The sequence below is a fragment of the Triticum dicoccoides genome, chromosome 2A (assembly GCF_002162155.2).
Source record: "Triticum dicoccoides isolate Atlit2015 ecotype Zavitan chromosome 2A, WEW_v2.0, whole genome shotgun sequence".
In the NCBI taxonomy this organism is placed as follows: Eukaryota; Viridiplantae; Streptophyta; class Magnoliopsida; order Poales; family Poaceae; genus Triticum; species Triticum dicoccoides.
In genome coordinates this window covers 71,150,022-71,173,014 of record NC_041382.1, presented here as the reverse complement: position 1 = coordinate 71,173,014, position 22,993 = coordinate 71,150,022, and the positions used below count along the sequence as shown (strand labels likewise).

Below are 22,993 nucleotides of genomic sequence, written 5' to 3'. Positions count from 1 at the left end.
CCACATCCGAACTATAAAGCCCTTCATGGCCTGTTCGACCGCCTTGTGCAGCTCGACCAGTTGCTTCAGCTGGTCGCTCAGAGGCATCGGGTGTTCGGTCCCAGTATACTGAGACCAGAATAGCTTCTCCGTTGAGCTTCCCTCCTCGGCCTGGTAAAACTGTGCGGCATCCGACATGCTGCGGGGCAAATCTACGAATGCTCCTGGAGAGCTCCGGATTAGGGTAAGTAACAGGTAATTTACTTTCACATGCTTGCTTTGCATATAGAATGCCTTAACTGCCGCTATCTTCTTCATCGCATCAATCTCTTGGAGGGCCTTTTGGGCTTCGGCCTTGGCACTCTTTGCGCTCTCGAGGGCCGCGGCAAGCTCAGACTCTCGCGTCTTCAAGTCAAGCTCCAACGCCTCGTGCTTCGTCATGAGAGCGTGGAGCTCTTGCTGCACCTCGCCCACCCGAGCCTCATGCCTTTCCCGCTCGGTGCGCTCCGTGGCCGCTTTGTTTTCGGCCTCGGATAGCGCTTGCTTCAGGGTCGCCACCTCGGTCATGGCCCCTGGCAAATTTATGATGATCCTGTCATTTTGCAATCGCATTCTTTGTATACATATCCATATACTAGGTACTACTTACCTTTGTTCTCCTTGAGCTACCTCTTGGCAAGGCCGAGCTCGTGCTTGGACCCTTTAAGGTCCTGCTTCAGTGCAGCGACCTCCGCAGTCAGTGCGGCAGAGGCTAGCAGTGAAGCTTGCATACGCATATTGACATACTTACCTCCTGCGATATTGTTTGATCCTCTGTTCGGCTTTTCTTTGTGAACATCGAACAGAGCACCAGGGGCTACTGTCTATGCGGTAATATTTTTCCCCATATTCCAAAAACTTACCTCAAAGCCTGTTAGAAGGCTGGCACAGGCTTCAGTCAGTCCGCTCTTGGCAGACTGAACCTTCTAGACCACCGCACTCATAATAGTGTGGTGCTCTTCGTCGATGGAAGCGCTGCGAAGCGCTCCCAGCAGATTGTCCGGTGCCTCTGGATGGACAGAGGTCACCGACACAGGTGTCTTGCCCCTTTTTAAAGGAGGCCGCCTGCCCGAGTCCGGAACCACTGGGGGTTCCGGCGCGGTGTTCGGCTGAGGGCTGAACTCGGAGCCCTCGGGAGCCTTGCTCCCTCTGCTCCCGGAGTCCGGAAGGTCGCCTTGAGGCACCTTTGGGACTGTCTTCCCTCGACCCGGTGCCTCTTGAGACAATACCTCGGCATTGTCCGTAGGGCAAGGGGAGGTGGCGGTCGGAAGTGGATCGCTATCCATATCCGACGAGCCCAGGGAGCCGTCTGACGATACGTCGATACGGGCTTGTGGCGGTCTGCATAGTCATAATTCGGCGTTAGGAGAGGCAATGCGACAAAGGTATGCTATGAGTTACTCTGGCATCCGAATACTTACGACTTCGCCAGGGGCTTGGCCCTGAGCAGCCACACGTCTTCGCCTTCGGCAGCGGTGGTGGAGTAGTCCGGAAGGAGAGTCCTTCCCTTCTTGGACCCTTCGGCCCCCTCGGTTGGGGCGACCTTCCTTTTCTTGTCTCCCTCGACTGGAGGGGGAGCATATTCATCTTCCTCCTCGTCTTCGGGGGAGGAGTGCGTCGCGGAGTTATCGGACGATGAGTCCGATAACACCTGGCGTCGGGAACTCTTTCGGGTTCCCTTGGCCTTCTTGGTCTTCTCCGGCACCTTGTAAGGAGCCGGAGTCAGCATCTCCGTCAGGAGAGCGTCCGCAGTGTCTTCGGGCAGAGGGGCCGGACAGTTAATCTGCCCCGACGTCTCCACCCAGTCCTGTCAAAGGCATGGAGCTCAGACCCCGCACATGGTTAAGCTAGGGGAAATAAATATCCTACCGGATGTATAGAACTCACCGAATGCGCTTGGGCTTCGCACTTAGCCCACGGTCCTCGGTGAGGGAGGGAGGGACCTCGGCGCCCTTGAACAGCACCTTCTAGACGTCCTTGTGCGTCGTCGAAGAGCTCACTCAGAGTCTGGTGCTGGGCCGGGTTGAACTCCCACAAGTTGAAGTCCCGTTGTTGGCACGGGAGGATCCGGCGGATGAGCATGACCTGGACTATGTTAACAAGCTTGAGCTTCTTGCCGGCCATATTCTGGATACATTTCTGGAGTCCGTCCAGCTCTACCGATGAACCCCAGGACAGGCCCTTCTCTTTCCAGGAGGTGAGCCGCGTGGGGATTCCAGATCAAAACTTGGGGGCAGCCACCCATTTGGCGTCGCGTGGCTCGGTGATGTAGAACCACGCCGATTGCCACCCCTTTATGGTCTCCACGATGGAGCCTCCAAGCCATATAACGTTGGGCATCTTGCCCACCATGGCTCTGCCGCATTCTGCTTGTTAGCCGCCCACCACCTTCGGCTTGATATTGAAGGTCTTTAACCACAGGCCGAAGTGGGGCCGGATTCGGAGGAAAGCCTCACACACGACGATGAACGCTGAAATGTTGAGGACGAAGTTCAGGGCCAGATCATGGAGGTCCAGCCCGTAGTAGAACATGAGACCACGGACGAATGGATGGAGGGGAAATCCCAGTCCGTGGAGGAAGTGGTGGAGGAAAACTACCCTCTCGTGAGGTTCAGGGGTAGGAACGATCTGCCCCGCAGCGGGCAGTCGATGCGCGATATTCGCGGCCAAGTATCCGGCTCCGCGCAACTTCTTGATGTGTCCCTCTATAGCGGAGGAAGCCATCCATTTGCCTCCTGCTCCGGACATGATTGGAGAAGGTTGAGGGGAAGGATGTGGGCTTGGGCGTTGGAGCTTGAGTGTGCAAGAATGGATGAGCAAGGAGGAAGAAGGCGTGGGTAGGAAAAGGTTAAACCTTGTCCCTTTATAAGGGCGGCCGAAACTATGCGCCCCCACTAGCCTGGTAAAACTCGCTTATCCCCCAAGCGCCGTAATTGATGGCGTGGTTGGGTTACCCACGCCCGTATTTATGAGAATCCCGTAATAAGGGGGACACAATCTCTGCTTTGACAAGACGTGTCAAAAAACTGCCCCGCATTATGTGCGGGGCTAGTTAAAGGAAACAGTTCGAATAATCACCGGGCCATGGCATAATGTCATGTTGCCAAAACGTGTCAGCAGATTAGATTTGTGGAAATATTATTCTCTCTACGGCGGTATGTGGAACTTATTTTTGCAGGGCCGGACACTATCCTTGTATTCAAATGCTTCCGTGGTGTATTCGGAGGAGGAACCCGCCTTGCAATGCTGAAGACAATACTGCGCGCCGGACTCATTGTCATCGAAGCCTGGTTCAGGGGCTACTGAGGGAGTCCTGGATTAGGGGGTCTCCGAACAGCCGGACTATATCCTTTGGCCGGACTGTTAGACTATGAAGATACAAGATTGAAGACTTCGTCTCGTGTCCGGATGGGACTCTACTTGGCGTGGAAGGCAAGCTAGGCAATACGGATATGTATATCTCCTCCTTTGTAACCAACCTTGTGAAACCCCAGCCCTTTCCGGTGTCTATATAAACCGGAGGGTTTTAGTCCGTAGGACAACATACAATCATACCATAGGCTAGCTTCTAGGGTTTAGCCTCTCCGATCTCGTGGTAGATTTTCTCTTGTAATACTCATATCATCAAGAATAAATCAAGCAGGACGTAGGGTTTTACCTCCATCAAGAGGGCCCGAACCTGGGTAAAACATCGTGTCCCCTGCCTCCTGTTACCATCCGCCTTAGACGCACAGTTCGAGACCCCCTACCCCAAATCCGTCGGTTTTGACACCGACAGTGATCGATCCCACTCTTTTTACTAAGAGGGACAAAGGTGATTTGATCTTATGCCAAATCTATGTAGATGATATCATTTTTGGTTCTCCTAACATTCATTTATGCAAGAAGTTTGCGGCATCAATGACCAAGAATTTTGAAATGTCACTCAATGCGGATTTGAAGTTCTTCCTCGGATTTCAAATTCAACAATTTCAAGAAGGAATTTTCTTGTCTCAAGCAAAATACCTCAAGGATATCCTAGCAAAATTTGGCATGACTAATGCTAGCCCATGTAAGACTCCTATGCCAACCAAAATTGTACTCACTGAAGACACAATCGATATCCCCTTCGACTCATCCAAATACCGCTCTATGATTGGTTCATTGCTTTACCTTTGTGCATCTAGACCAGACATCATGTTTAGTGTATGCATGTGTGCTAGATTTCAAGCTTCCCCTGGGGAAAGTCATCATAAGGCGGTTAAGCATATTCTTAGATACCTTGTTCACACCCCAAAGTTGGGTCTATGGTACCCCAAGGATGCTAAGTTTGATCTCATTGGGTACACGGATGCGGATTGGGCTGCAGACAAAGTGGATCGTAAGTCCACCTCCGGTGCATGTCAATTTCTTGGACGCTCCTTGGTAAGTTGGTCCTCAAAGAAGAAAAATTGTGTTGCTCTCTCCACCGCCGAAGCTGAATATATTGCAACCGCCAGTTGTGCAACTCAATTACTATGGATGAGGCAAACTTTGAAGGATTACGGTATCACCTATAGACATGTGCCTCTTCTATGTGATAATGAAAGTGCCATCAATATTGCTGAGAACCCCAAAGATCATACCCGCACCAAGCACATTGACATTAGGTACCACTTCTTGAGAGATCATGTGGAGAAGGGTGATATTGACATTGCTCATGTTGGCACAGATATGCAACTTGCAGATATTTTCACCAAGCCATTGGATGAAGCAAGGTTTTGTCAACTTAGGCGTGAACTTGGTATCTTGGAGCTTGACAATATTATGTGAAATCTAGTACCCATTCATGCATGAACCTAATGTCTTGTCTTGATGTAGGCATATAGTTAAGGGGAGACATTCAATTCATGAATATTCTCACCCTACATAATGCATAAATAGAACAAACACTCTCAAAGTTATCATGGTTCTCGAACTATGGTGCTTTAACATGATGGAGTCGTGACTATGTGCCCAAAATCTTCATCTTTGCGGCACTATGTTCCATATGCTCAAACATGGTGACTTCGGTCACCGCTTGTACATTGCTTGTGTGGACCTTCAGTTACTTAATTTGGTTGGGTTTTTATTACATCTTAGTATGGCCTTAGAATTACTCAGGTTTTCGCCTCAAAAAAAATTCTCTCAAAACTCCTTGGCGGAGTCTATTTCAAATCATATTAGTTGGCCCTTCCAAGTCTCTCTTTTGTCTGGACTTGTTGTCCAGTGGCCGGACATCCGGGCCCTGGAGCAAATCTTTCTGTTGCTCATACTGCGATCGTCGGACATCCGGGCTCTAGCCGTACATCCGGGTCCTGATCCTATAGCTGCCTAACCCTCACACGTCGGATATCTGGACTTATCCCCGGATGTCCGGCCGTTGGCCCCTGTTTTACACTGACCTCCACTCGCCGGATATCCGGGCCAAGCCCCGGATGTCCGGCCCGTCACCCGCAGCCACACATAACAGGGGAGGGACTCGGGAGTTGGGGGCAGTTTTCCCCATTCACTCCCGTTCCTCTTCCCCATCGCGTCACATGGCCGCCGCCGCTGGGCTGTGCTCCGTCGCCGCCCCGGCTCTCTCCTTCGTCCTCCGGCCCCGATCTCCTGCTCATGGCTTCTCCTCCTCTCGATCTACGATTCTATCCAATCCATTTCTTGGGTTGTGGTGTGAATCCCTCGGGAGGGACCAGTGCATTGTGGGAGTGACCGCCGGAGTTCCTCATGGCGCGGACCAAGAACTGCGGTCCCGATTGGCCCGAGCCCTCTACCCGGGGTATGGATGCTACCTCTCCTCCATTCTACTCTTATGGTGACCGAGTATAAAATCTTAGGGTTTCATTCTCTCATGCATATCTTTACGTCTATATCTCTCTAGTGTTTTGGTGCCTCGTGCCTAAGCCTAAAAACTCCTTCTATGTACTCGGCTAATCAATTTGAATCATGGACATGTTGAAATTTTTGATCTTCACTGGACTTGTTCTATGGTCATGATCAAAAATGTTCATCCCATTGTTTAAATTTATTTTGTCCGTGTCCATACTTGTTGGTTTCTTCTCATCACAACCTATCATTATCCATTCCAGTTGTTCGTCGGCAAGGCTCAACCGACTCCCATGAGCATGCTCGGCCTAAGAAGAAGAAGACCACCACGAAGAAGAAGAAGCGGGCACCATCCACTAGTCCGTCGGCCTCGGATCCAGATGATGCGGACTATGTTGGGGAGGATGAGGATGACCGTGCACCAAGACATTCCATTGGGCAGTCCAAGCCTGGTACTAGGAGGGCACCGGTGCCTCAAGTTCGAGGGTCTGCAATGCCCGTTGTTCATGGCCGTCACATCTCCATGGAGCTTCCTAACAGCGGGGATCGTCCCACTCACAACTTCACCACTGTGGGGGCGGCTCAATACCTTGTGTTTCATCGGGATGTCAATCAATATGAGATGGTGGCTGATGCCGAGGATCCTCGGTTCCGGACTCGTATGCAGCAGGATCTCTACTCCAGTTTTGTTCATGGTCGAGGTCTTGCTCCTCACAAATACGTGGATCTCCAATTCCTACGTAACCATCTAGCCATGTTTCCTAACAATCTGGTCCAGATCATTGATGCTATGACCCTAGGTCCTGCAATGACCTTCAGGTGTGATTGGAATGAAGCTGCCATCCTTCAGTTCTATGCTACCTGTTTCTTTGGTCCGGACAACACTCTCACATGGATGACCGATGACACTACACTGAGTATCACCTATGATCGCTTTGTTCCGATTTTGGGCCTCTCTGGAGCTGGACATCGCATTCACGGTATGGATCCAGAGTTTAAGCCCAAAGGAATTGATGCTTGCTTGCCTCTGGTGAAGCCTCCCTCTCAGCTCACTGAAGAGGAACGTGGATATCCTCCCAATGAGGTACCCATCTTCTGTGCTCCTTACTTCATTCTTTATCAGTGTGTTCTTCGCACCCTCTATCCTAAGAAGGGAGATAGATCAAGGGCTCGCAACTACTGTATTGACTTGATGGTTCAAATGCTTGATGAACCCTCTCTGCCGTTGGACACAGCCCATTTCATTTGGCATGAGATTCGTCTTTGCAGCTTCATACAGTCGCGCCAGTTTCCTCATGCTCCATTTATTCAGGCACTGATTGATCACACTGCTCCCTTTGAGGTGGTTAAAACTGATGTGCACTCTATTTGGACGCCTCCTCCTCACATGCGTATGGTGGCTGGTGCCCAGACTACTGTTCCTACTCAGCCTAGGAGGTCTGCTAGTGGGAATCCGCCAACCGGTTCCTCTGCTCCATCTTCCTCGACCGCTCCTCGTGGCCGTCTTGCATCATTCTTGGGTAAGGCTCAGTCTGCTATCATGAAGGCGATCACTTTCAGCTGTCAGCAGAATCATGATGTTCAGAAGCGCCTTGTCATCTCCAAGAATCTGCTCAAACAGCGCCTCCGTGACCGTGGGAGTCCTGTTAGTGATGATGATCCTCTTCCCGCGGCTCCATCCTCATCCACTTTCGGCTTTCCATCTCGTGTTGAGTATCCCGAGTTCCTTGATGATGATGATGACATCCGCCAAGAGTGATTGAGTCCGTTTAGCTCTTCGCCCCTTTTTACTTGTTGCCGTCAAAGGGGGAGAAGTAGTATCCTAGTAGTAATATTAGGTAATCTTAGGTCATGCTATGGCTATGTTATGTTGACTATTTGTGTTCACTCCTATTCGAACTTGCTATGTTTGCTACCTATGGTGCTTGATCGTGTGAGAAATTATGATATTATCTTGGATTATCATGTGGTTATGAAATGTTGTTATGTCTGAGTTATTGTGGTTTCATATATGCATTCCATGCACACATTGAGGGGGAGCTAAAAGCAAATAGAAACATAGACTTATTTTGTAATTTTTTGCTCTCATGATTGTCAATGCTAAGATTATTTATTGCATCTATGATACTACATGTATGGTTGTCATCAACAAACAAAAAGGGGGAGATTGAAAGAGCAATCATACCCTTACATCATGTTTTGATGTTGATGACAATATACATGTAGGGGACTAACAATGGTTGTCAAGTAAATCTCAGGTATTAGTCCCCGGTTCATCGATGTGTGTGGATCAAGAGCTTACAAGTGATTTTACTCAAGGATGAAGCATAAAAGCTGATTACATATTTGTTTTCTTGAGTATAGGATCCCGCACTATTAAGAGGGGATCGATAGAGTTAGTTAAAGGCTTGCTCTTGCCACAAACCTCCTGACCATACTGCACATGCCAAAAACCTTCATGTTCTGTCTCTTGGTTGTCGTATGGTCAGGAGGTTTGTGGCAAGAGCAAACCTTTAACTAACCCTATCGATCCCCTCTTAATAGTGCGGGATCCTATACTCAAGAAAACAAATATGTAATCAACTTTTATGCTTCATCCTTGAGTAAAATCACTTGTAAGCTCTTGATTCACACACATCGATGAACCGGGGACTAATACCTGAGATTTACTTGACAGCCATTGTTAGTCCCCTACATGTATATTGTCATCAACATCAAAACATGATGTAAGGGCATGATTGCTCTTTCAGTCTCCCCCTTTTTGTTTGTTGATGACAACCATACATGTAGTATCATAGATGCAATAAATAATCTTAGCATTGACAATCATGAGAGCAAAAAAGTACAAAATAAGTCTATGTTTCTATTTGCTTTTAGCTCCCCCTCAATGTGTGCATGGAATGCATATATGAAACCACAATAAGTCAGACATAACAACACTTGATAACCACATGATAATCCAAGATAATATCACAATTTCTCACACGATCAAGCACCATAAGTAGCAAACATAGCAAGTTCGAATAGGAGTGAACACAAATAGTCAACATAACATAGCCATAGCATGACCTAAGATTACCTAAGATTACTGCTCTGCACGCCGGATGTCCTGCCTCCTTGCCGGATATCCGGGCCTAGCCATCCAGAGAGTAGTTGTATATTGGGCTGCACGCCGGATGTCCGGGCTTTCCCCGGATGTCCGGGCCTTCCTGTTACACCGGATGTCCGGGCCCCATTCCGGATATCCGGGCATAGCTATCCAGAGAACGTCTTTATGCTGGGCTGCGCGCCGGATGTCCGGCCACCTGCCGGATGTCCGGGCCTTCCTAATATGCCGGATGTCCGGGCTTGGGCCCCGGATGTCCGGCCCCTCTGTTCTTTTGTTCTGCGTTTGTTCTGTTCCTCGTAGCTTACCAAGCCGGATGTCCGGCCCCTTGCCCGGATGTCCGGCCTGCTCACTCACTTACACTGCAACGGCCATATTTGAGCTCACACTATATATAGCCATTCTTCCCCTTGGGAGAGGTCTGACCACTCACTTTGAACAAACCCTAGAACACATTTCACTCTCTCTCTCACTCCTCCACACCAAATCTTAGATCCCCAAGGGATTTGAGAGCTTTTGAGAGAAGTTGTCCGATCAAGTGATAGATCCACTCCTTCTCCTTCTTTGCACCAAAGGAATTCGTGATTTGAGCAAGTCTTGAGCTTTTCCCCATCGTTCTTGTTACTCTTGGAGGTTGGAGACTTCTAGGCGGTAGGAGTCTTTCGGAGAGGAATCGACCTTTGTGATTACCCCCCGGAAAAGTTTGTGAGGATTTGGAGACCACCCCAAGGTCTACCACTAGTGGTTGAGAAACGCCTTCGTGGTGTTGTCTCAAAGGGAGAATAGGGTGAGCCTTCGTGGCGTTGGTGTGCCTTCGTGGTAACATCCACCTCTCTAACGGTGACGTAGCTTCCCTCCAAGGAAGTGAACATCGGCATACATCCTCGTCTTCCGGAGTTGCGGTTATTCCTAACCCTAACTCTCTACTTGTGGTTACTTGTCTCTCAATACTTACTTATATCATATTGTGCTTTCTTACTTACAAACGTGTGTTACTTGCTTAGCACTTAGTACTACACTTGCAATTGTTAGGCTCAGCTTCATATTCCGCATTATTGCCTAAAATTGCTAAGTAATAATTAAAATTTGTAATTGTACCTATTCACCCCTCCCCTCTAGGTCCATCTCCATCCTTTCAACATCGAACACATTAGGCTGCAACTCTCATTGTGAGTCTATCGGTGAGACCATGGACATCCTTTGGCGGGTTCGAAGAAGGAGAGGTTACAGGTCATCATAATGTGGTGGCAGTGGTGGAATCAGAGGAACAAAGTGAGGGAGGGGGAGAAGCCCATGGATCGCGACCAATTTGTGCGTAGGGTTGCATGCACGACAACGAAATACCTAGGGTGTTTTTGCAAAATGGCCAAGCCTAGTGGGATCCCCCAGGGCTGGTCCCCGCCGCCGCCGGATGAGCTGAAGTTTAATGTTGACGGTGCCCTATGCTCCGGGAAGCCAACAAGGCACATGGGGCGTGATCGTACGCGACTCGATGGGGCAAGTGGTAGCTGCGCGAGCTGGCCAGGTTGATCTCGTGGCCTCGGCGTTTGATACGGAGCTGCATGCCGCTGAGCAAGAGCTGGAAGTAGCAACTGAGCTAGGGGTGTTGCGGCACACCGTGGAAACAGACGCACTGCTGGTGCAACAAGCCTTAACTCGCCGAGTTCCTGACTTCTCCAGGCAAGCCCATGTGATTGAGGATGTCAAAATACAAGCGCGGTTATGGTTTGCTTCTTGTGTATTTGCTCATGGTAAGAGGGAGGCCAATATGGCCGCCCACAATCTAGCTAAGCTTTGGCTTATCACTCGCTGCGGGCGAGATTATTGTACTGGATGATGACCTTCCAGCTGATGCAGCTGCCTTTGTTATGGGCGATTCTGCGCAGGATGTTGCGTAATAAAGCATATTGCTTGACCTCAAAAATATATTATATTAATCAACCAGAGTCATTCCCATTTCCCAGTGATGGGACTTGGGAGTGCGCGCATGACGGGTGCCGATCGGCGGCGTCCGTGTGGCTGCCCCCGCAGCCCAGCTTATCTGGAATTGGATTTACCCTGTGCCGGGTCGCACTCCTGTGCTACCCAACTGGACCACCCAAACTTGGCCCATACGTTCGGGCTTTCCAGCACCCATCAAATAGTACAATCCATGGTGTGGGGTGAATTTAGGGTGGTTCACCCAAGTTCACCACGTCGAACTAATGGCCACAACTTCTGTTAGAAGGCCTGCTCATCTCATCTTGAGTTTTGATTGGCCCCGAGAAAATCGAGAGAAACCAAATCATGTTTTCAGTCACCTTTTCCTCCCCTTTCCTTCAGGGTTCTGTGACTGAAAAAAAAAGGGAAAACCATTGTTTTAAACCGGATGCCCTAGGAAATTCAACTCATAGGTGCCGCTTTTTTGTAAAGGTATATTTTCCAACTCGCCAAAGTTACAGTGGCATGAATCTAATTAACCCTTTATTCCAACGATGCCCTAGGAAATTCAACAGGTTACAAAATTGCACCATACCGCATTAAGCAAGCAATTCAGGATGCGTCCACACGACAACGGCCATCCGTTTTAACGACATAATACATCTGAATCATATGACAATGACTTTCACGGTTCAGCTAACAACTACTACCTCCGATCCATAATAAGGGTCGCAGTTTTGAACTGACCCCAGTTCAAAACCGTGACACTTATTTTGGATCGGGGGGAGTAGCTAGTAACCAACTGATGCTGCGTCTGCTTAAAACTCAACCAGGAGGAAGAATTTGTCACGCAGAAACTACTTCTCTGGTGGCGAGGTCAGCTGCCTTAGGTTGAACTTCGAAAGCTCTTTGTATCTCTCCACCACTCCAATCATGCATATAGTCTGCCCATGATTCAAACAATAGTTTATCAGGACCTCAACTGCGAACATCTTACTGTAGCTATATACTCCCTCCGTTCCAAATTACTCGTCGCAGAAATGGATGTATCTAGAACTAAAATACATCTAGGTACATCCATACCTGCGACAAGTAATTTGGAACGGAGGGAGTACTAGCCAGATAGAAAGAAATATAGGCACCAGATTATATTAGATATTTCATATGGCCAATAGTGAAGTAATAAAGCAACATGCTCCCGAGTGTCCCTTGGTGCAGCATTACTGAACAGACGAAGAGCCCATATTGGACTTACTACAGGGTTCAAAGTAAAAAAAAAAGGTGGGAAAAGGCATTTCATAAAAGCATGAAACAAACTTTTCCAAGTCCATTTTACCTCCAATCTGTAGAATGCAATCAGGATACTGAAATGGAAATTGGTTTAACATGAAGTACGATACAAGCTGCTAGCGATTTATTATGTTCATTTCCTCCATCCCCGGATCCCAGTGCTACAATAAAATTTGGAGCACTGGAAGCTGCCTGGATAATGGATACTGATCAAGGACCATGCGTTTTTTTTTACTCCTGAACATTAAAAGAAACAACCCACAGTAGATAAATCAATGCATATTTTGTACTAGCTCTGCACCAACAGGCACAGGGACTTCCCTGAAAAAAGGGAAAAGGCATATGCGCACTATAGGTCGATTGCTTTACATCTCATCGATATGGACCTAGTCCTCGCTTTATGTCTTATCCATCCAGTCGAATTGCGACTTCTACATTTTCAGATAGAAAGAAAACACAAGAGAAGTATTTCTTCCGACTGAATTTTGTGTGGATCTCAAAGCAACTTTATGACAATGGACTGTGATGGTAGCTCATCGACAAATGCGTGCATGTGCAAATGCCTTTCCCGTAGACAAATACCACAATGGGAATACTTAGTACTCTTGCATTTTACTACTCCAAAACCTCACTTAAAAATCATCCATACCTATGAATTTGAAAATAGATAAAGTAATAGTTGTGTTGTGAGAAGTGGGCATCAAATCATATCGATTTTTATGACAATTGTAGGATAAAAACTTGTGTTTTGTTGAGGCACTTCCACAAAATATAACACTAGAGATTTAATAGCAATCCAACTGTATTAGAGAATTTACCTTGGCAATCTGAACAATAATAGTCCTGTCAGGGTTGCTGAGGTCAACTTTGTGAGGCTGAGGTATAGATTTTGCTACTGCATTTATAATTTTCATTCTATCGATTCCTGTGTTTGACCTTGCTTCGTATAACACAGCAAACTGCAAAGATTGAGACAAGCAAGTAAGGTAACGTGTAGAATTTTGGACAGGAAAACAATAAAGCAAACAACTCCTATTTGGATAACTGCATCATTCTATCTGTTCTGTGGAAATAATAAATACAATAATAGACATTATAATGTACTGATGTTGGTGATGTTGGCTACTGAAACAATTGACTGCATTGGCTTGCTCATAAAGCGCCGCATATATGTGCTAAATTTTGAGGGATACTACTTCCAGCACTTTCCTTCGGATGACGAATGCACAGAAAATCATTACCAGGTCAATTCTATGGAAGATGGATGACATTTAGGAACCTACTGATGGAAATATGAAGATATGACGTATCTACCCTGGTAATGCTTCATACAGTCAGTGCCAATTGTCAGATAGGTAATTAATCTTGTCAGGCTTCTAGCCAACTTTAGACCTTGCTAGATGGGGTAGACTACATCCAGCAATACAATCCATCTTCCCCCCTACCCACTATCTCCTCAATTACCGTTATACAGTGAAAATAAAAATTCATGAATTATGATAGTGCATGATTATAATTTATGAACAGGGGCCAGTTTACTCTGAAATGGTTAGGACAATCTCTCTTATCTAAAAAATACGCAAGGTTCCATGTTTTGCCTCTCTGTTCTGTCTCTACTAATTCTTTTTTGCCCGCCGTTTTCTTTGTCCCACCTCCCAGTTATCTCCCCTCGCATCCCTCACCCTATCTCACTGCTGCCCCCGACCAACCCCCACCTGGCGCTACAGGGTTCTCATCTGCTGCCGCTCCCCCTGCGGACACCCAATCTTCGACCCTGCCTCCTCCAGCGAGCCGCTCCCGGCAATGTCGCCCACCAGCTGCAGCCTCCCCAAGTGATCCCGTGATGGAAAATCTACATAACTAATACAAGATAATATATAGATCTGAAGCCAGCTGGCTACCATGGTGGCATGGTCTCAGCGCTTTGCCCTACGTTCTTTAATCAGACCATCCAGCAATCAAGTAAAAAAGTTACCTTATGTCCCGAAGGAGATTCTTTGGGGAAGTACTTTTCAACAAGTGGAGCAACAGCTCTTGTTATTTCCTCTTCTGAAGCATAACATACCACCTCAGCAGGCAACACCCTCAGAATAAACCTAGAGTACATTCAAGATGAAAGTCCATAAGCAAGAAAATAACTGCACACTTCATATGAGCAATAATATCATATCTTCATATATGAGACTTATGAAGAACAAAGAAGATAGATTGCAATAATATAAATTCTGAACCTGGACATATGTTTACGAGTTGAAGCAGCCGAAGACATCATGCTTTGTACAATCTCAACTGGACCAGGGTCTCCATCTCTTTTGTGCATTTGAATGAAGATGCAACCATTGCAACCGGAATCAACACTTGCAAACAGCCTCTGTTTGAAGTATGATGGTTTTCATCATATCAGCAAGTATATAAAGAACAGTGAGGCAAAGACAAAATATATGGACTAGTATGGTCGCATCATTTTCCCGTATCAGGGAATTGTTTCTAGAGGGAACAGTGATGCATTACGGAAGACTCTGATTCTCAATAAAGCCTCAGTGCCAAGTTATTAAAAATAGTGGCTAAAATGAGAGGCAAAATCCATAACTCTCTCATGAAATGAGTTTGAGTCCTTACAATACAAGACTTGCTTGACGTACTTAATTTTGCTCAAGTTTACTCACAACTGTACAGGGATCTGATAGCCAGAATAAAACAAGTACCGATGAATAAATAGTTAAATATTACAGTTAACCTCTTAAGGTAGTTATGGGCAGACAGAAATACTGAAATCTTTCTATCTACAGCATGATTTTCCAAATTTAGGGCCTATGCAATATTTCAATATTCGAAAATGACTTAAAGTACATCATGTGTTTGATAAGGGGAAAAGGATGTGGAGGAAGACTGGATTTTATGAGCATTCTTAAGTGAATACTTCTTCTATCTAGGATCCAGCAAAACTTCTTAGGAGCTATGAATATGAATTCCATGCTTTCATCTTAAAAAAGAAAAGACATCTATGGATGAGTAAACTGCACCAAGTTTTTTTTAGTACATCTGACTAAATTCAATCCACTGCAGGTTTATATATGGACTATTTCCGTGCAGAAATAAGCACCTCCTACGTATCTTAAACTGTAAATAAATTCAGAAAAGAAACAGACCTTTTTCCTGTCCCCCAGTTGTTTTAGATCCTCATCAATTAAATCATCAATAGGTTTGTCATTGGACGCCTTTGGTTTACCAGTGAACTCTTTCGGTTTATCGTTGGACGCTTTTGGTTTATCACTAGTCTCTGTTGGTTTATCAGTGGACTCTTTTGGCTTATCATCAGTAGTCTCTGCTGGTTTATCAGTGGACTCTTTTGGCTTATCATCAGTAGTCTCTGCTGGTTCATCAGTGGGCGCTTTTGGTTCTGTCTGTTCAGAAACCAGAGGATCTTCTATCCGTTGCTTCTTTGGCGCTGATCCGCCAGCAGTTTCCACTTGTTCTTCATCCTCCTTGCTGGCAATTCCCAAGGCACCAGGTACCTCTTGTTGCTGCTCAGATGACTTGGCTTCACCTTTTTCTGCATCATTTCCATTGTTAGCCTCCTCCACTGAATGACCTTGATCCTCATCATCGGAGGAATCAGAGTCGTCAAACTTTATTTTTTTGTTCAGCGGCTTGTCAGGGATGCTCTTGGGCTTCTCATCAAATACTTTCCCGTCAACCAGGTCCTCGTAGAACTGCAGATCCACAATGGAGTATCGCATATCAGATATCTTAATTACTGTATATAACCTAGATAGTGGTAAGATTCAGAGTCCCAAGCATAGGTATATTACAAGCAAGCGAGCTGCAGCTGTGTTCCTAATTTCAATCAGTCGTCACATTTACGAGTGAATTGTGCATTGTGAGTCACAGAGGTGTAAGCTGTCCCGCCACAATAACAATAACAAGCAAACTACAGTGAACACAAGATAGCACAGCACTGTCACCGAAACTGAAGCGGAACGCATCCGTCCAAGATAGTGATTAGAATTGAGCGAGTAATTAAGATCTCGCACGAAGCGGCGGCCTGCGGGTAATTACGACGAACACCTGCTGCGCGGGAGGCCCAGGCAATACGACGAACACCTGCTGCGCGGGAGGCCCAGGCAGGCAAGGGAACAACAGATCACTTAGGCGCGGGCAAGGGAGGTGGCTTACGGTGTCCAGGAGAGAGATGGCCTCGCGGGTGGCCTGGTGCTCGCGGCCGCCGTCGCAGGTGATGAAGAAGCCCTGCACGCCGGGGCGCAGCGGGTACGCGCCCTTCCGCACCGGCTTGCCGTGGGGCAGGAACTTGCGCTTCCTCCCCTTGGTGTCGCCGCCGGCGGAGGCCATCTGGTGTTGTGCTTGGCTCGGGGTTTCTCTAGGGTTTCCTTTGGGCCTCGCCTCGGCGGCGCGTCTATGCAGCAAGATCGTACGGCTATCGTTGTTTGCCGGGGCTATTTCTCGCCTGTCGCGAGAGCTACGATAGACGCGCCTCTGGCGCAAGCCTACTGGGCCAGCTTAGTACTCGCTTCCATTTTACAGTTTTTTAGGTTTTTTCTTTGGGTTTTTTTAATTTTGGTTTTTTATTTTTTATTTTTATTTTTATTCGGGTTTTGCAGATTTTTCAAAAACAAATCAACACACGTCTACTTTTTCAATACATGTTGTACATTTTTTATACACATGTAACATTATTTTATTCACGTTAAACATATTGTAAATACATGTATTGATTTTTTTAATACATCTTAAATATTTTAAATACAAGTTAAGTTAATTTAATTGATAAAATATATTTTTTACATTATATAAACATTTTTGAAATGCCATGAAAATAGTTTTGAAAAGCATGATTTAAAAAAATGTCACGTGCATTTTTTGAATCCTATGAAACTTTTTTTAATTACATGAACATTTTTTTACATTGACAAAAGAATTTTCATAATGTCATGAATATTTTTTCGAAACATGTAATCATTTTCTTAAATGTCATGTGCAATTTCTTGAATGCCATGAATAATTATTTTTCAATTTATGCAAGTGTTGTTTAATCTTTATAAACAACTTTATAAAATGTGAGGAACGTTTTTCTGAAACACGTGAACATTTTAAAATATCACATAATAGTGCAGACATTTTTACATTGTATACACATTTTTTGAACGCGTGATGAACACTTCTAAAAATGAATGGATTTTTTTATTCTATTTTAGAAATATAAGTAAATTAATACAATAAAAAAATGCATTGGAGAGCCAACGGTCCTCCTATGTTGGGTCGGCCCATTTATGAGGGGGGAAGCTATGATTCACCTTGCTAGAAGCGAGGTGTAGCCTTCTCTTACCAAAAGAGAGGTATAACCCTACACATCATTTTTCACCTTTCGGATTATGAAATAATGCAAAGGCGTGTTTGGTTCCTCGCATCATTTTTAGGCTTCGTGGAAACATAGTTAGGTGGAGCCTGTGCGAAAGAATACAAGCTTCGTGCCAAGTTGTGCAACTTGACTGGCTGCTCACGAGATCCTAGGCTACATGTGAATAAAATATGCCCTAGAGGCAATAATAAATTTGTTATTTATATTTCCTTATATCATGATAAATGTTTATTATTCATGCTAGAATTGTATTAGCCGGAAACTTAATACATGTGTGAATACATAGACAAAACAGAGTGTCCCTAGTATGCCTCTACTTGACTAGCTCGTTAATCAAAGATGGTTATGTTTTCTGACCATAGACATGTGTTGTCATTTGATAAACGGGATCACATCATTCTCCAATGATGTGATGGACAAGACTCATCCGTTAGCTTAGCATAATGATTGTTTAATTTTATTGCTATTGCTTTCATCATGACTTATACATATTTCTCTGACTATGAGATTATGCAACTCCCAAATACCGGAGGAACACCTTGTGTGCTATCAAACGTCACAACGTAACTGGGTGATTATAAAGATGCTCTACAGATGTGTGTTTGTTGGGTTGGCATAGATCGAGATTAAGATTTGTCACTCCATGTATCGGAGAGGTATCTCACTAGTAGAAAAAGGGCCATTTGTCCCGGTTCATAAGGGTCTTTAGTTCCGGTTCTGGAACCGGGACAAAAGGGTCGTTACGTATCGGGACTAAAGGCCCTCCACGTGGCCGCTGCGTGGAGGTTCACCTTTAGTCCCGGTTGGTGCCACCAACCGGTGCTAAAGGAAATTTTATGATTTTTTTATTATTTTTTGAAATTTTGTTTTTGAATTTTTTTCTTGAATTTTCAAATTTCTGAATTATTTTAACCTCTAATCTCTAATCAACCCTCATCACTGCTCAATTTAATCTCTAATCTCTAATCACCCCTCATCATTCCAAATCATCTAACTTCCCGAACGGTCACCCATCCTCTCACTACCCCAGCCTGAGCACGCTTAACTTCCGGGTTCTATTCTCCCTCGTTTCCTGACAATAGTAAGATGTCAATCCTATTAACCCTCAGGAGTTTAGCTTGAGCATGAAGTCACACATTTCACTGTTTGAGTTTGAAACTATCGTTCTAAAAAACAATAATTATTTAGTAACACTAATATTTCTTGAATTAGTAGTTTGACCATTGTTTGACCAGATTTGACCAAAATTCAAAAAAATTGAAATAATTATTTAGTAACACTAATATTCTTGAATAATTATTTAGTAACACTAATACTTCTTGAATAAGTAGTTTGACCATAGTTTGACCAGATTTAACAAAAAAATCAAAAAAACTAAAATTTGAGCATAACTTTTTTTCCTTTTAGAATTTGAGGATTCTAAAAATTTGCAAACAGGTCGTAGGCTGTCAAAACTGGATGCGGATTTTCGTGCTGAACATTTTGATATATTATACGTTTTTCTGACATTGTATGCAAAAGTTATAGTCGTTTTACATTTTCCCTACACTTTTTGCAAAACATGTCCAAATTTAAGTTTTTAAATTTTCCTAACTAGTAGATGTAGTAACATAACTACATCTCGAAGGATTTTAACTTTTGAAGTTTTTATCATTTTCTTTTGCTTTTTACAAAACTGAAAAGGCGATACACAGGGGGGGAGGATTTGAAAATTGCACCACTAGTACCTAACCTTTAGTACCGGTTCATGCCACGAACCGGTACTAATGCAACCTTTAGTACCGGTTCGTGCCACGAACCGATACTAATGCCTCAACCCCATTAGTACCGGTTCATGCCACGAACCGGTACTAATGGGCATCGCACCCTTTAGTCCCGGTTCGTGGCACCAACCGGGACTAAAGGTCCCATTTGAACCGGGAGTAATGCCTGTACGGTGCCCTAGCCGCTCGAACCGGGACTAATGCTCACATTAGTCCCGGTTCGTAATGCAACTGATACTAATGCTCTTTTCTGGCCGAACCAAAGCCCCTTTTTCTACTAGTGTCTCTGGGCCCTCTCGGTAATGCACATCACTATAAGCCTTGCAAGCAATGTGACTAATGAGTTAGTTACGGGATGATGCATTATGGAATGAGTAAAGAGACTTGCCGGTAATGAGATTGAACTAGGTATGGTGATACCGACGATCGAATCTCGGGCAAGTAACATAACGATGACAAAGGGAACAACGTATGTTGTTATGCTTTGACCGATAAAGATCTTCGTAGAATATGTAGGAGCCAATATGAGCATCCAGGTTCCGCTATTGGTTATTGACCGGAAATGTGTCTCAGTCATGTCTACATAGTTCCCGTAGGGTCCGCACGCTTAACGTTCGATGACGATTTGTATTATGAGTTATGTGTTTTGATGTACCGAAGGTTGTTCGGAGTCCCAGATATGATCATGGACATGACGAGGAGTCTCGAAATGGTCGATACATAAAGATTGATATATTGGACCATGTTATTCGAACACCGGAAGTGTTCCGGATAGTTTCGGATAAAACCGGAGTGCCGGAGGGTTACCGGAACCCCTGATGTCTACTACACAAACTTTTTCTTGTAGACATTGTTGGGCCTCCAAGTGCAGAGGTTTGTAGGACAGTAGCAAATTTCCCTCAAGTGGATAACCTAAGGTTTATCAATCCGTGGGAGGCGTAGGATGAAGATGGTCTCTCTCAAGCAACCCTGCAACCAAATAACAAAGAGTCTCTTGTGTCCCCAACACACCCAATACAATGGTAAATTGTATAGGTGCACTAGTTCGGCGAAGAGATGGTGATACAAGTGCAATATGGATGATAGATATAGGTTTTTGTAATCCAAAAATATAAAAACAGCAAGGTAACTAATGATAAAAGTGAGCGTAAATGGTATTGCAATGCTAGGAAACAAGGCCTAGGGTTCATACTTTCACCAGTGCAAGTTCTCTCAACAATAATAACATAATTAGATCATATAACTATCCCTCAACATGCAACAAAGAGTCACTCCAAAGTCACTAATAGCAGAGAACAAACGAAGAGATTATTGTAGGGTACGAAACCACCTCAAAGTTATTCTTTCTGATCGATCTATTCAAGAATCCGTAGTAAAATAACACGAAGCTATTCTTTCCGTTTGATCCATCCTAGAGTTCGTACTAGAATAACACCTTAAGACACAAATCAACCAAAACCCTAATGTCACCTAGATACTCCAATGTAACCTCAAGTATCCGTTGGTATGATTATACGATATGCATCACACAATCTCAGATTCATCGATTCAACCAACACAAAGAACTTCAAAGAGTGCCCCAAAGATTCTACTGGAGAGTCAAGATGAAAACGTGTGCCAACCCCTATGCATAAGTTCACGAGGTCACGGAACTCGCAAGTTGATCACCAAAACATACATCAAGTGGATCACTGATGTCTACCACACAACCTTCTTCTTGTAGACGTTGTTGGGCCTCTAAGTGCAGAGGTTTGTAGGACAGTAGCAAATTTCCTTCAAGTGGATGACCTAAGGTTTATCAATCCGTAGGAGGCGTAGGATGAAGATGGTCTCTCTCAAGCAACCCTGCAACCAAATAACAAAAAGTCTCTTGTGTCCCCAATACACCCAATACAATGGTAAATTGTATAGGTGCACTAGTTCGGCGAAGAGATGGTAATACAAGTGGTATATGGATGGTAGATAATAGTTTTTGTAATCTGAAAATATAAAAACAGCAAGGTAACTAATGATAAAAGTGAGCGTAAATGGTATTGCAATGATAGGAAACAAGGCCTAGGGTTCATACTTTCACTAGTGTAAGTTCCCTCAACAATGATAACATAAATGGATCACATAACTATCCCTCAACATGCAGCAAAGAGTCACTCCAAAGTCACTAATAGCGGAGAAAGAACGAAGAGATTATGGTAGGGTAGGAAACCACCTCAAAGTTATTCTTTCCAATCAATCCGTTGGGCTATTCCTATAAGTGTCACAAACAGCCCTAGAGTTCGTACTAGAATAACACCTTAAGATACAAATCAACCAAAACCCTAATGTCACCTAGATACTCCAATGTCACCTCAAGTATCCGTGGGTTTGGTTATATGATATGCATCACACAATCTCAGATTCATCTATTCAACCAACACATAAGACCTCAAAGAGTGCCCCAAAGCTTCTACCGGAGAATCACGACGAAAATGTGTGCCAACCCCTATGCATAGGTTCATGGGCGGAACCCACAAGTTGATCACCAAAACATACATCAAGTGAATCACGTGGTATCCCATTGTCACCACAGATACGCACGGCAAGACATACATCAAGTGTTCTCAAATCTTTAAAGACTCAATCCGATAAGATAACTTCAAAGGGGAAACTCAATCCATTACAAGAGAGTAGAGGGGGGAGACACATCATAGGATCCAAATATAATAGCAAAGCTCGCGATACATCAAGATCGTATCATCTCAAGAACACGAGAGAGAGATCAAATACATAGCTACTGGTACATACCCTCAGCCCCGAGGGAGAACTACTCCCACCTCGTCATGGAGAGCACCGGGATGATGAAGATGGCCACCGGAGAAGGATTGCCCCCTCCGGCAGGGTGCCGGAACGGGTCTAGACTGGCTTTCGGTGGCTACGGAGGCTTCTGGCGGCGGAACTCCCGATCTATTGTGCTCCCTGATGTTTTTAGGGTATATGGAGATATATAGGCGAAAGAAGTATGTCAGGGGAGCCATGAGGGGCCCATGAGGGTGGAGGGCGTGCCCTAGGGGGGTGGGCGCGCCCTAGGGGGGTGGGCGCGCCCCCTACCTCGTGGCCTCCTTGAAGCTTTCCTTATGTGCACTTCAAGTCTTCTGGGCTTCTTTCCTTCCAAAAGTGAGTTCTGTGAAGTTTCAGATCAATTGGACTCTGTTTGATTTTCCTTTTCTTCGAAACCCTAAAACAAGGTAAAAACAGAAACTGGCACTGCGCTCTGGGTTAATAGGTTAGTCCCAAAAATCATATAAAATAGCATATAAATGCATATAAAACATCCAAGGTTGATAATATAATAGCATGGAACACTAAAAAATTATAGATACGTTGGAGACGTATCAGCATCCCCAAGCTTAATTCCTGCTCGTCCTCGAGTAGGTAAATGATAAAAATAGAATTTTTGATGTGGAATGCTACCTAACATATTTATCCATGTAGTTCTCTTTATTGTGGCAAGAATATTCAGATCCATAAGATTCAAGACAAAAGTTTAATATTGACATAAAAATAATAATACTTCAAGCATACTAACCAAGCAATTATGTCTTCTCAAAATAACATGGCCAAAGAAAGCTATCCCTACAAAATCATATAGTCTGGCTATGCTCACTACAAGAAATATGTCAACTTGTTACCACCACTATTGGTCACTGAATGGTCACAAAT

General features: G+C 44.9%; 1 protein-coding gene across 1 annotated transcript; it reads right to left on the bottom strand.

Moving 5' to 3' along the window:
• Positions 1 to 11,393: 11,393 nt before the first annotated feature.
• On the bottom strand, positions 11,394 to 16,575 carry LOC119353345 (THUMP domain-containing protein 1 homolog). Its single transcript, XM_037619944.1, has 6 exons — positions 16,334 to 16,575; positions 15,307 to 15,870; positions 14,389 to 14,528; positions 14,133 to 14,253; positions 12,976 to 13,116; positions 11,394 to 11,811 (listed from the first exon to the last, which is right to left on the bottom strand). The coding sequence occupies exons 1-6, from the start codon at positions 16,505 to 16,507 to the stop codon at positions 11,725 to 11,727; spliced, it is 1,227 nt and encodes a 408-aa protein (XP_037475841.1). The 5' UTR covers positions 16,508 to 16,575; the 3' UTR covers positions 11,394 to 11,724.
• Between the last annotated feature and the right edge of the window lie 6,418 nt (positions 16,576 to 22,993).

Coding starts and splice junctions, on each gene's coding strand:
- LOC119353345 (XM_037619944.1), bottom strand. CDS start 16,507: ATGGCCTCCGCCGGCGGCGACACCAAGGGGAGGAAGCGCAAGTTCCTG. Junction 14,529..15,306: donor AACTGGGGGACAGGAAAAAG/GTCTGTTTCTTT, acceptor TACTTCAAACAG/AGGCTGTTTGCAAGTGTTGA. Junction 11,812..12,975: donor TTATTGTTCAGATTGCCAAG/GTAAATTCTCTA, acceptor AATCATGGGCAG/ACTATATGCATGATTGGAGT.